General features: G+C 33.6%; 1 protein-coding gene across 6 annotated transcripts in view; it reads left to right on the forward strand.

Moving 5' to 3' along the window:
• Positions 1-13,293, forward strand: part of NLGN1 (neuroligin 1) — an 890,815-nt gene that overhangs the window by 387,765 nt on the left and 489,757 nt on the right. For 3 of the 6 annotated variants that reach the window (XM_065875733.1, XM_065875734.1, XM_065875739.1), the window contains one exon: positions 11,226-11,285. The exons of the other annotated variants lie outside the window; for them this stretch is intronic. In XM_065875733.1, the coding sequence (XP_065731805.1) occupies positions 11,226-11,285 (60 nt within the window). The remainder of the gene's footprint in view (positions 1-11,225; positions 11,286-13,293) is intronic. 6 annotated transcript variants of the gene reach the window in all.

Below are 13,293 nucleotides of genomic sequence, written 5' to 3' on the forward strand. Positions count from 1 at the left end.
TGACTAGCTCTGGGGCTAGGCAAAGTCATTTCACACTCTTATTTTCTTCAGGACCTGTGAAGTGAAAGGGTTTGATAGTCACTCAGCAGGGTCCCTTCCAGCTCTAGTGTCTGCCCTATGCATCTGGGCATGTATGATCACTAGATTCAAAAGTGTTTCTGTAGTATCTAGTGTAAGCTTTACATTTACTGTATCAGGCGAGAAGGAGCACAGAATTGTGTCCCCAGCAGATTTCCACTTGCATGGTAAGAGAGAGACAACCCGTGTGGAAAGGAGTGCATGGAGTAGAAAGAGGATAAAACTGCTTCACTGAGGATCACAGATGTTTAACAAGGACGGGCATGTGTGAGACTGGAAACTCAAGAAGTCATCTCAGGAACACACACTCATTACTAGCCTGGCTTCCTCAGGACTTTAGCATTTGAGGGCTTGTCTTCACTGGCTTATTTCTCAATGAGACCCACTTGGATAATAGGAACTTAATAACTGGAACTTCATAATTACTTGTTCAATTTATTTATCTCACTTCTGGAGATAGAATGTAGTAAGGTTGAGGAATCAAGGTATTTTCACAATCAGGTCTTGCTGAGGAGTATAGAACTACCTCTAGTTCATATCCTGAAGACAGCAGTTGAGGCTGAAACACACAGTAGTACGCCCTTTTTTCGGTGTAAAAATTTTTACACATTACTCTAGAGGAGATACCCATGATTATCCATCTCTTTTCCTCCTCTCTGAGTTGATTATAATTAGAACTTTAATGAATTAACTCTATGGTATAAAACACACAAGGTGTGAGTGTGAGAGCTCTTTTCTTTGCAACAGTGACAAGACTCACACTGGAAAAAGGAGTATTCTGTTTTTATTGTTTGTTTGTTTTTTCCTCACATATGATTTTTGGTAAGAACATTTAAGCTCTGCTCTCTTAGCAAATTTCAATTATACAGTACAGTGTTATCAACTATAGCTATAGTCACCATGTTATGCCTTAATCCTCAGACCGTATCCATCTTATAACTGAAAGTTTTTACCCTTTTACCAACGACTCTCTATTTTCCCCACTCCCCAGACCCTACCACTTATTTTTCTACTGTTTCTATGAGTTCCACATATCAATTGATACCATGCAGTATTTGTCTATTTGTCTTTCTTTGTCTGGTTTGCTTCACTTAGCATAATGCCCTCCAGGTTCATCCATGTTACTGCAAATGAGGGGATTTCCTTCTTTTCTAAGGCTGAATAATATTTTATTGTGTATGTAGATGCTACATTTTCTTTATCCATTCATCTGTTGATGGACACTTAGGTTGTTTCCACACTTTGGCTATTGTGGATAATGCTGCTATAAATATGGAAGTACCGATATCTCTTTGAGATAATAATTTCATTTCCTTTGGGTATATACTTAGAAGTGGGATTCCTAAATCATATGGTACTTCAATCTTTTAACTTTTTGAGAAACTTCCATACTGTTTCTATATTGGCTGTACCAGTTTACATTGCCACCGACAGTGTACAGGTGTTCCCTTTTCTCCACATCCTCTCCAGCATTTGTGATCTCTTTTTTGTTTGTTTGTTTGTTTGTTTTTTGCGGTATGCGGGCTTCTCACTGTTGTGGCCTCTCCCGTTGCGAAGCACAGACTCCAGACGCGCAGGCTCAGTGGCCATGGCTCACGGGCCCAGCTGCTCCGCGGCATGTGGGATCTTCCCAGATCGGGGCACGAACCCGTGTCCCCTGCATCGGCAGGCGGACTCTCAACCACTGCGCCACCAGGGAAGCCCAATCTCTTGTCTTTTTGTTAAGAGACATCCTAAGAGATGTGAGGTGATATCTAATTGTGGTTTTGACTTACATTTACCTGATGATTAGTGATGCTAAACACCTTTTCATGTACCTGTTTATCATTTGGAGGTCTTCTTTGGAAAAATATATATTCAGGTCCTGAATTTTTAAATTGTGTTTTTTCCTACAGAGTCGAACATGTTGCTTATGCATTTTAAGGTATTAACCCCCTATTGGATATGTAGTTTGCAAATGTTTTCTCCTGTTCCATAGGTTGCCTTTTGATTTTGTTGATGGTTTCCTTTTCTGTGAAGAGCTTTTCAGTTTGATGTGGTCCCACTTGTTTATTTTTGCTTTTGTCGTGTTGCTTTTGGTAAATTCAGAACATCATTGTTAAGACAAATGTTAAGGAGCTCACCCTTTAGTTTTCTTCTAGGAGTTTTAATGTTTTATATTCAAGTCTTTAATGCATTATGAGTTGTTTTGTGTATGGTGTAAGATAGGGTTCTGTTTCAGTCTTTTGCATGTGGCTGTCCAGTTTTCCCAACACCATTTATTAAAGAAGCTATCATTTCCCTATTGTATATTCTTGGCTTCTTTTTTGAAAATTAATTGACCATATATGCATGGGTTTGTTGACCATACTGTTTTGATTTCTATAGCTCTGTAATATAGTTTGTAATCAGGATGTGTGATGCCTCTCGCTTTGTTCTTCTTTCTCAAAATTGCTTGGGCTATTTGGAACCGTGTGGGTTCCATACAAATTTTAGGATTACTTGTTCTATTTCTGTGAAGAATGTCACCAGAATTTTGACAAGGATTGCACTCAATCTGTAGATCCCTTTGGGTAGTATGGGCATTTTAACAATATTAATTCTTTCAAGTTGTGAACATGGAATATCTTCCATTTATTTGTGTCCTCTTCAGTTTCTTTCATCAATGTCTCATAATTTTCAGTGTACAAATGTTTTGCCTCCTTGGTTAAATCTATTCCTAAGAATTTTAATCTTTTTGATGGCATTACTTGTGGGATTGTTTTCATAAATTCTCTTTCTGATATTTCATTGTTATACAAACACAGCTGATTTTTGTATATTGATTTTGTATCCTGCAAATTTAGTGAAATAGTTTATTAGTTTTAACAGTTTTTTTTTTGGTGGAATCTTTAAAAATTTCTATATATAATATCAGATCATCTGCAAATAGAGACAGTTTTGCTTCTTCCTGTCTGATGGATACATTTCATTTCTTCTTCTTGCCTAATTCTTTTGGATAGGACTTCCAGTACTATGTTGAGAAAAAGTGGTGAAAGTGAGCTTCCTTTTCTGGTTTCTGATCTTAGAGGAAAAGCTTTCAGCATTTCACCATTGAATATGATTTCAGCTTTACATTCGTCTGTCATATATGACCCTTATTAAGTTGAGATACCTTCCCTCTATACAGAGTTTGTTGAAAGCTTTTTTTTTTTAGAGATGTTGAATTTTTCCAAATGCTTTTCCTAATCAATGATCCTTGATTTTTATCCTTCATTTTATTAATGTGGTGTTTTCACATTGATTTGCAAGTGTTGAACCATCCTTGCATCCCTGGAATAAATCCCATTCAATCATGGCATATGATTCCATTAATGTATTTGAATGATAATGTATTTGTAATGAATTTGGTTTGCTAACATTTTCTTCAGGATTTTTGCTTCTGTGTTCATCAGGGATATTGCCTGTAATTTTGTTTTCTTGTAGTGTATTTGTCTGGCTTTAATATCAGAGTAATGCTGGCCTCGTAATATGAATCTTGAAGCACTCCCTCATCTTCTATTTTTTGGAAGAGTTTACAAAGAATTGGTATTAGCTCTTCTTTAAATGTTTGTTGGAATTCAGATACGATGTATTTTGTATCTTTTCAGTGGAATGAAAAGATAAAATCTGGAAACAGTAAAGTGGGTCTTATGGTTCAGTCTGGGGCATTTAGTCTAAGATAATACAGAATAAGGAGATAGTAAATGTTTTTAAATAGAGTAGTGAAACAATGAAAGTGGTGTTTAATGAACACTAATCTGAACTGCATTTTAAAAAATATTTTACATGATTTGTTTCTATTTTGAATTTTAAAAAGTCTTATTTTTGCTCATGAATTTCTAAAACATCAAAATGAGTGTTAAACTATATTTAGTTTTCATCTGTCTTTATAGCTATTTTAAATCTCACAGTACAAGATTGTTGTATATACTTTTGCATTCCCATTCCCTTGGAGTGCTTTCAGTTTTAGTCTTAGAAGGAGTTGAATGTGTGTACATTTTAGCTGATGATGATTATTAAATCCTTTTCTCTTTGGGTTCACCACTATTATAATCTACTACTGCAAAAACTTATAGAATACAAAATGGCTTGAGAGACAGTCTAGAGTCTGGATGATCGTGGGAGCAACTACAAGACTACTGTAATAATTCAGGCATATGGTAACTGTGGCCACAGACCAGGCTAAAAATAGACAGTTTGGGGAGAGGGTGACAAGAACAAAATTTCCCTTGGAAAATTTATGAAATCTGGCTAAAGCAAAAGGGAGGAAGAAGGAATGGTTCAAGATTATTTCCACATTTATAGTTTAGAGACAGAGGGAAGGGTTATACCTATGAAAGCAAAACCTGTGTTGGGAGGTAAAACTGGTTTTGAGGTGGACATGCTGGGCATCCCTGTTATACTGAGATAGGAGTGAGATATCCAAGCAGAAATAGCTTGTGGACTATATTTTTCTATGAATATAAGAATAGTTAGGATATGTTAATTCTCAGGCAAAATAGATCTAAATATGTGTTTAATAGAAAACTTTAAAATATTTATAAAATCTCAGATATGCTGGAGTCTTAGATTTTACATTTTGGTGACATTCATTTTAGTTGCAAACAAAAATAGAATAAGACATTGTAGGCTCTTTTTCCTGATCTAATTTCTTCTAATAAAGCTATTCTCATCTGATAAAAATATAATGCAAAACCTCTGTATAAAATATCCTCCGCCATATTTCTTCGAATGACTTTGCCTCTTTCTAATTTTCTGTTTAAGATTCAGATAGGGCAGAGTTTATCAGTCTGTGCTTAAACCTTTTAAATGGCTTCCTATTGCTTTTAGGATTAAGACAAAAATCCCCAGGCTAGAGGAGCTGCATGCTCTGAATGATGCCTGTCTATCTCTTCATTCTCACCACGCACTACTCTCTCTTCTACTCCCCATATGGCAGCCACAGTGACCTTCAGGCTCCCTCTCATTTTAAGCCTTTGCACATGTCATTGTTTTCTGTCTGGCATCTTCTTCACACCCTGCCTACCCATCTGCAGCCTTTTTTTCTGCTTAGTACTCACTTATCCTTCACTCTTCAGGCTACACATTGCACTCATTCAATGAAGACTGCCTGGGCTTAACCAGGTCCCTTTGTATAACCTCTGGTAACATCAAGACTTAATATCCTTAACACAATTTGTATGTGTTTATGTGTGTGACTATTTGTTTAGTGTTTCTTTCTCCAACAAAATTAATTTTCATATGGGCAAGTGTCTTGCTTTTTTTGCCCACTGTATCCTAAGGACCTAGCATAATATGCATTTGTTGAATGACTTGATGACTGAATACTGGCAGCCGTGACAGGGAGGTTGGGCTATTGATGCTATCTCAATCTTCCAGCCTTGTTGAGATAGTGCTGACCATCTGGTGGCACTTGTGTCCTCACCATATTCCAGGTACATCTCTGGATAATATGTGGAAAGCCAGGGCAGTGGAGAGTGTATCTTCACAAAGTACTGAAGGGTTTATATAGCATACAGCCATGCTGCTCCAGATGGGAAGGGAACATTATTCTGACATTCTTCAAGCTATAAAAATACTGCATCTGCATGTTTTAAAAAAATCAAACAAATATAAAAAATAATGAGCATGTGCAAATTTGGTGATGCTCAGATTAGGGATTAACCTATTTTAGTTACTTTTTATCTAGTTAAAAAAATTTTCCCCAGATCCTATAATTTTTATTTTAGACAGGATTGCTTTTGACTTCAAAGTGTTGTAATCAGGGTAATTTTATGAAGAAAAAACTTGTTTTTCATATAAATATAAATAAGGTCTTCTTAGTATACTGGACCAAAAAGATTTTTCTTCCCCTCTTTCTAGATTTTAACATCAGATTCTTTTTTTCCCAAGAGTCATGTTTTCTACTGTGTTCTTCCTCTAAAGAACTGTCCGAGGGAATATGTTGTGTGTTCATACTGGCATTTTCTTCCAACACAAAGATAAACATAAAGCATGCCTGCTGCTTTCATACCCTTGGATGCCAGTTTCCATAGCATGTGTACATATGAACCACTAGCCTAAATAGCTCACCTAAAAGATACTCAAAAGTCATGAATGACATGCTAGTGCCACCAAAATTCACACAGGTATGGATTCTTTGAAAACTATCAATTGTTCCAAAGTTTGCTTCCAGTATCGCATCACAGCTGTTTGCATTACATTTTAATTTTATCATAATGTAGATTTATGACATTATCCAGAGATGTTGTCTTTTAAATTGAAAAATTTTCAGGAAAGAAAGTTGTTTTCCAGCCCTGATTTTTTGATATATGTTTGTATAATTGATAGTTTAAGAAGGGTGATAACTTTAAGGAATACAGTAGTATCAAATTAATTATTATTCCAAATCAGTTTCTTTCACGCATTTCTCCATTCTTAAGAGGTGTGTATTGCAGTTATATAAAATCGACTAAATTTCAATGGGTAAAATTTAATACCTTTGCAATGACACCAATTGTGATATTTGATTTCTTAAAGTCATTGTATTTTAATGTTTATCAGTTTGGAAAACAATCAAATACAGTAATATACTGCTATTTTTATCTAAAATGGATCAAATTCTGGTATTGCCCTCCATATGTTCTTCAGACATAGTTAGATTTTTACATCCTTGACCTTAGTTTTATAAATAAATTTGTCCTAAGAACATCCCTGAAAAGATTTAGCCTGCTTCCAGTTGTTGCAGAACAACAATGGTAGCATCCTTAAATTTTCCCATTCTGTGGAAACTGCCTTAGGAATCCTTCAGAGTCAGTTTACCTCAAAGGCTGTTGGGTAAAGAGGGTGGGGAAAGAGTATAGCAGTGTCATTAGCCAGGGCTCGCCATTTATCACAACGGGACTCACTGGAGCCTGAAGCTCTCAATAATCCTAAAAATTTCAAAGACATATCCTCTTAAGAAGGACACATATTCTCATGGACAGCTTTCTAAGTCAGGAGCTAATGATACCCTCAACCTACGTGCCTTTTTTGGCAGATATGTGTGACACAAAGTATGGAAAATTTCTGCTGAATTGAACCTGTAATGAAGGAATTTATAATCAGTTCTAATGTAGTTGAGACCTAAAGTATATTAGACTTTCATCAAAGGGAATGATAAGAAGCAGCATTAATGTGGGTGGATAGTAATTATTTCGAAGCTCATAATTATTCTCTAGTTAACTACAGAGAAATGCTGGTATTTTTATTCCTTTTTGAAAAAATAAAAGGCACTATGGTCAGATTCTGAAATGTAAGAATGCATCATACATCTTTTGTAAAGGCTGATAACTTTGAATTATACTTATGTTAATAGCAAAGGAACTATTTTAGATTTAAGTGGGTTCAAAGTTCATGGTTAGGAGTCCTTTTACCTTTTGTAGTACTGTTGTTTCACCACTGAATCTATTTATTGCCCGTAGGAGATATAAAATATAGTATTTACTCTCACTCCCTTTCAAAAAGACATGAGGTCCACTTTCTTATTAACTCTAATAAGAGTTATGTGTGAGTTCCTCAAGGAGGACAGACCCTATAGTGTTTCAAGATAGGATAAATCACTTCTACACTCAGGTTTTAGAGGACTCATTTGCTTTATATTTTGGTGATTTAAGATACCCCTTTAAACTGCTGGTACTGAAGATGCACTGTCTGTAGTTTAAAAGAAGCATAAGCTGTGGTTGGAATGTTGATAGTGATTGTTATTTATTATGACGGATAAATGTTTTACCCTTTAGGGAAATCATGTTGATCAACTTGCAGGAATACATAATCTAAATAGTGGTTGCCTAATTTTCATAAGAAAATTAATGACAGTTACCTCTTATGATATTTTATTTCTGCTTAAAAATTTTTAACATCAGTAATTATATCAACAGTAATAGATTAAAAGAAAAGAAAAATGAGCCAGAGTTGCTAATATCCTTGAAAGAAGGGAGATCAAGACAATGGTTTTCTTTCCAGCCTGGGAATAATGAATCTTGAGATCATATAGGGATGTTTCTGTAATCCACAAACATATGTTTACTCTACTGAGGCTTCCTCAGGGAAACCAATGTTGAATTAGTTTCTCAATTTGCAACCCAAAACCTCTCAGATATGTATTCTCAGTTCCTTTAGGCACACGAGATAAAGGAAATCTGCTTTCTTTCTTTTTATAATCTTTTTTTGTTTTTTTTTTTTTTTTTGGTGGGAAAACTGTTAGCAGTCCTCTTTTTCCCAGGTAACCTTCAAAAAATCAGATGTGTAAAAAATTCTTGATGTTAAGAAAACCCAGCTATGCTTGACTCACTAAAATACTGCTGGAACCCATAATGTGGGAACAATTTATCCAATAATAAGGTTTTAAATAAAAACCTTAAATAAAACCTATAGTATTCAATAAATGAAATTCTTTAGCTGGGAGAGTGACTTAATCCTTCCCTAGGGTAATAATGCCCTCATCTACTCATGATGCTGAAGCAATATCCGTAATCTGTTTCTAACCCTTCCGATTTGCTACAGTAAAGGATGTTCTATATAGTGTATGTATGTAATCATTATCCCACATCAGTTAGAGGCATGCAGCTTTCTGAATAGGGAAGGTGATAATAAATAATGTAGCAAAAGGCTGGTTCAACCATTCCCTTCACAGAAAAATTCTCGTATATACAGTATCATTTCCATGGTTTACTAATGCAGACCCAGAGTCAAATAGCAACTGAGATCTATGTTCCCCATGCAAACAACTGGGAGATCATATGTTAATAGAGATTCTGTTACTGTCCCATCTCATGAAGACCAAGAGCTAACAATTCTGTATGTGTGCAAAGTATGTAAAACTATTGGCTCTTGTCTGTAGAACCTGAATGATTTCCCAAAGAAGGGAGTCATGTAAATTGCCTTGGCTACCCTAGGAGGAGAAAGAAAGATAATCATCCAAGAGACACCTTATAAAGCCCCACACTTAATTTAATTGTGATAGGTTTACATTTGTCTCCAAAAATTATTGAACTAACAATTCAGCAAAGAAAAACTTGAGCTCACATTAACAGTTTCCTAATATACCAAGAGTCAAGCAAATTAAGTAATTTAACTAAAATTGGAAAACAGGTGTGGTTTTGGCAGCAATAAATAACTACCACTTAATGTGTGTCGTTAACTAGTAAATAAAACCATAATTTTTATATAGTATCCTTGAAAATAAAAATGCAAGAAAATATTTTTGTGGAGGTTTGTCCATTTACTCCTTTAGGTAATTACAGAAAAATTAAAATTTTTCTAAGTCTAATATTTTACATGATATTTTAAAATTGGAAATATTTCAAATATAGTTCTGATACAGCAATTTTTAAATTTAATTTTTTTTTATTTTTCAGAAATGCAGCAACATTGTTGCATGAACATTAAATAATACTGAGGATACTTTCTGCATTTAAACAGGGTCATATTCAAGACATGTAGATTTCTGTGAACTTGCAACTGAGTGCTAATTATAAACTATTGCTTTCATCTAGGTTTTTTCTTAATGGAATGATTGCTTGCAGGACTGTGAAATGTATCATTTAACTTACTGTGTACAGCTCCTCTGTCTGTATTTGGAATGGCCTTGAAACTATGACCTTACAATCAAGTAGTCAATGGGTCCCTTCAGTTACATCATCAATTTCTCCATTTCCAATCTTTAGATCTTTGCCAGTTATTACTGTTTTTCAAGGCTGTCTCTCTGAGCTGATGAAACTCATCTATATCTCATATTTTCCTTCTGTTTTCTGGGATGGTGTTCTTTAATTCTTTGAAGACTGTGATATTAGGTGTAGTTTTGAATTACAAACATAATGCATAGTAATTGCTGAAAAGAGTTAGAAATCTTTCTCAAAATGTTTAACAATCCTTCCCTATGAAGTGTGCTTAGAGTTAATGCCTGCTTCTTTACTATTTATATTATTGAAATCAACATATGACTTTCAGCCCTCTTTTTTTTCTTCCTTTTTCTATAACTATTATTTTATGCATGACAGAATTCTCTTGCTTACCGTTATGTGGTTGTCTGTCTTTTAACTTGAGTGTTATGTGTTTGTAATGATTGCTTTTTGCATGAGGATTATGAAATGCCATACAAATTAAATGGTTGTGGAAACAAAAAGAAATGCAGGGCTTCACCTGCTTTTTCGTACACTGAATATGTCAATCATGTGACACTTAAAATTACTTTCATATGGCCTGTGACTTCCCCTTTGGTGTGTGCCTTTATTCTTAGCAAATTAGTGTGGTTAAGAATAATAAAACATGTATTAAACATTCACAGTATTTTAATACAATTATTATCCTAAAATATGATCCCATTATAAATAACTATACTGGGCATGGAATTGCACTAGGGCATAATTCCATTATATTTCTAAATTGATTATGAAATATAAGCCCTGACTCTGTAACTACCTTAAATGCTAAACACCAACTTCTACAATGGTATCTTTGCTCTACCAAGTGATGAGATTATTTATTTATACATTTGCGCAAGTTGAAATTTCTTAAATCCACGGTTAATATTTAATCAAAACACATGGGGAAATATTTGTATAATGACAAGTAATTTTAAAAAGTCACAGTTTTGAAAAATGTATGATATAAAAATGTATAAAACTTAAGTGTTAATGCTTTTACAAAAAAAAAACAGAAGAAAAAAGAAACCTAAAATTTTTCGTATCTCTGTTTTCCCTAATGCTATTATACTGTCCCAAATTAAAGAATGAGTTTGGCCTACTTTCTTTATTGTTGTCTCCAATTCAAATTAGAAAAGACACTGAATAAATTAAGTTCTTTCATCTAATAAAACTGTTTACTTTTTTTGTATGCAGTGGGTATTTAAAAAAAATCATTTCCTTTGCTTATGACTTGAGTTTCAAACCATAACATATTTTTTTATGCTGGATATATTCACAAACCAAATCTTCTATGAGATATTTTAGGGAAAGGGTATTTTTTCTTAAACAAAATAGGTAATCAACTTTGATGTAACCACTTTCCCACTCTTTTTTGGAACTATCCTTGAGAATTTTGGTATTTACATTTATTTTTTCCCCTCAGTCTTGTTTATTCTTGAATTGTCTTTTTTTTTCCCTCCATTTCTCCGTTCTCAATCCTAGGTCCCCTTACAAAGAAACAGACAGATGATTTAGGTGATAATGACGGTGCTGAAGATGAAGGTATTTTTTTCCACCAAATCTATTTGCATGACAAGGGCCTCAATCACTTTTTCCACCCCTTTCTATTTTTTTACTTCTTGTCTTTTTTTGAAGAGTTGTTTTTAATTCCTGTTTTTGATGTGTTTTGTCTTCTTGCTTGTTGTTACATATAAATACGCATTTTTAATTTTTTAAAAAATGAGTGTTAAGTTTTGCTTTTGATGCCAACCATTACAACCTTTTAAAAAGGGGGCATTTTTTTGTTTTCTTGAACTGACTTTTGATATGTTTCATCCCACATTTTGACTGAAACTTGTCCATATTCTCTGAACTAACAATCTCTCCCCTGTAGTCTCTCTGTACCCATTTTGCATGTTTTCTAATCTATGTAAATATTTTACCCAATATCAAAATGTTTCATTTTTACATTTGATATTTGTTTAAAAAAACCCACACCCAATAAAATGAAGGAGAAGCTAAAGGCTGAAATAAAGTGTTTCTTGAGCAGTATAATTTAGATTAAAAAAATACTGTTTTCTGTTGATGTGCTTAAATATCACATAAATAAATGAAATCGTGTAGATATGAAGGATATTACACCTATTTAGATAACTGTAGTAAACATTATGCAACCACTTAAGTACCCTGAGAAGATTAGATGGATATCCCTTAATTTCAAAGGCACGTAATTTTGAGATTCGCAAATGAAACTATTCTGAATTTCAAATTGTTGCCAACTATAAGTAATAATTTTTTCCTACTGTACTAATAACAAAATTCTTTTCTCTTTCCAACTTTCTTATGACATACAATTCTGACATACTCTGTAAATGTAAGTACTCACTAGATTGATTTGACTTTTCTCATTCCATTGTGTACCTTTACCTGGTATTAAATGGAGTGTCTAGAGAGGGCCATTGATTCTTTCAGTTCATTTTGGCTCCAATTAGTTTTGTTTTTTTTTTTTTTAATACCATCCTAGTTATGATTCTTATAGAGATAATTAATATAATCTCAGGCTTAAAAATAATTCCCAGAACCCTAGCAATTAAATCTCATAAGGATATTAATAATATGGTAAGAAAGATTTTCCAAAATAAAATAATCCACAAGCAAGTCAGTAGACATGCTAGTTCCATGAGGTACAACTATGAATGAATGCATCCTTAACTGTTTTCATTAAGATATATATATTTAATAAACTACTTCATAGTAGAAAATTAAATTATAGAAGTAAAGTATTAAAAGCTTAAAAATTATATTGAGTGTTAATATTTTTATAACATTTAAGAATTCTTCTGATTAAATGAAATTTATGACATTTGATTAAAAATTCATTTATCATGAACACCACCATGGATTAAAGATTAAATACAATGCAGTCATTAATATTTGAAATAAATCATTATAGCTGCACAAGATTGTCATTTTGAATGTGAAATAGCTAAAAATAGACATAATATCAAAATGCAAATTGTGATTGTTTTTAATGTTGTTGGAAATCTGAAGTATTAAAACATCAAAGACATTTATTCACTTTGAGGACATGGGTTATTGTTTCTAGTGCTCTCCCTATGAAGAATGCTGCCACTTGGGGGCTTTGAGATTTGTTGAACCCTCTGAAAATCCTTAACTCTTAGACATTTGTTATCTAAATAATACCTAAGACAAGACTTCCTAAATTCTTAGTGTGTACTCACAAGGTTAGTATACATCATTTTCCTGTTTTAAAAATATTTTGATTGCTGATTTAATATGCTTTTTTTTTTTTTTGGTAAAACAGCATTAAGTGAAATATTTACATGTTTACAGATGATACCTCTGAGCAACCACAGTGAGCTAAGCCCTATAAACGTGAATATATCTCAGAGACCTATTTTGAAGCACATGTAACATTTTTAAATAGCCATTAAAAATATCCTAAACCCCTACTTAAATTGGCAGGTAGTATTTAGGTTACGTACTAAGCCAGTCGTCATAAGAGTTATCAAATCAATAAATATATTTAAGTGCTCAAAAGTGTAGAGTC

The sequence above is a fragment of the Phocoena phocoena genome, chromosome 4, assembly GCF_963924675.1.
Source record: "Phocoena phocoena chromosome 4, mPhoPho1.1, whole genome shotgun sequence".
Taxonomy (NCBI): domain Eukaryota; kingdom Metazoa; phylum Chordata; class Mammalia; order Artiodactyla; family Phocoenidae; genus Phocoena; species Phocoena phocoena.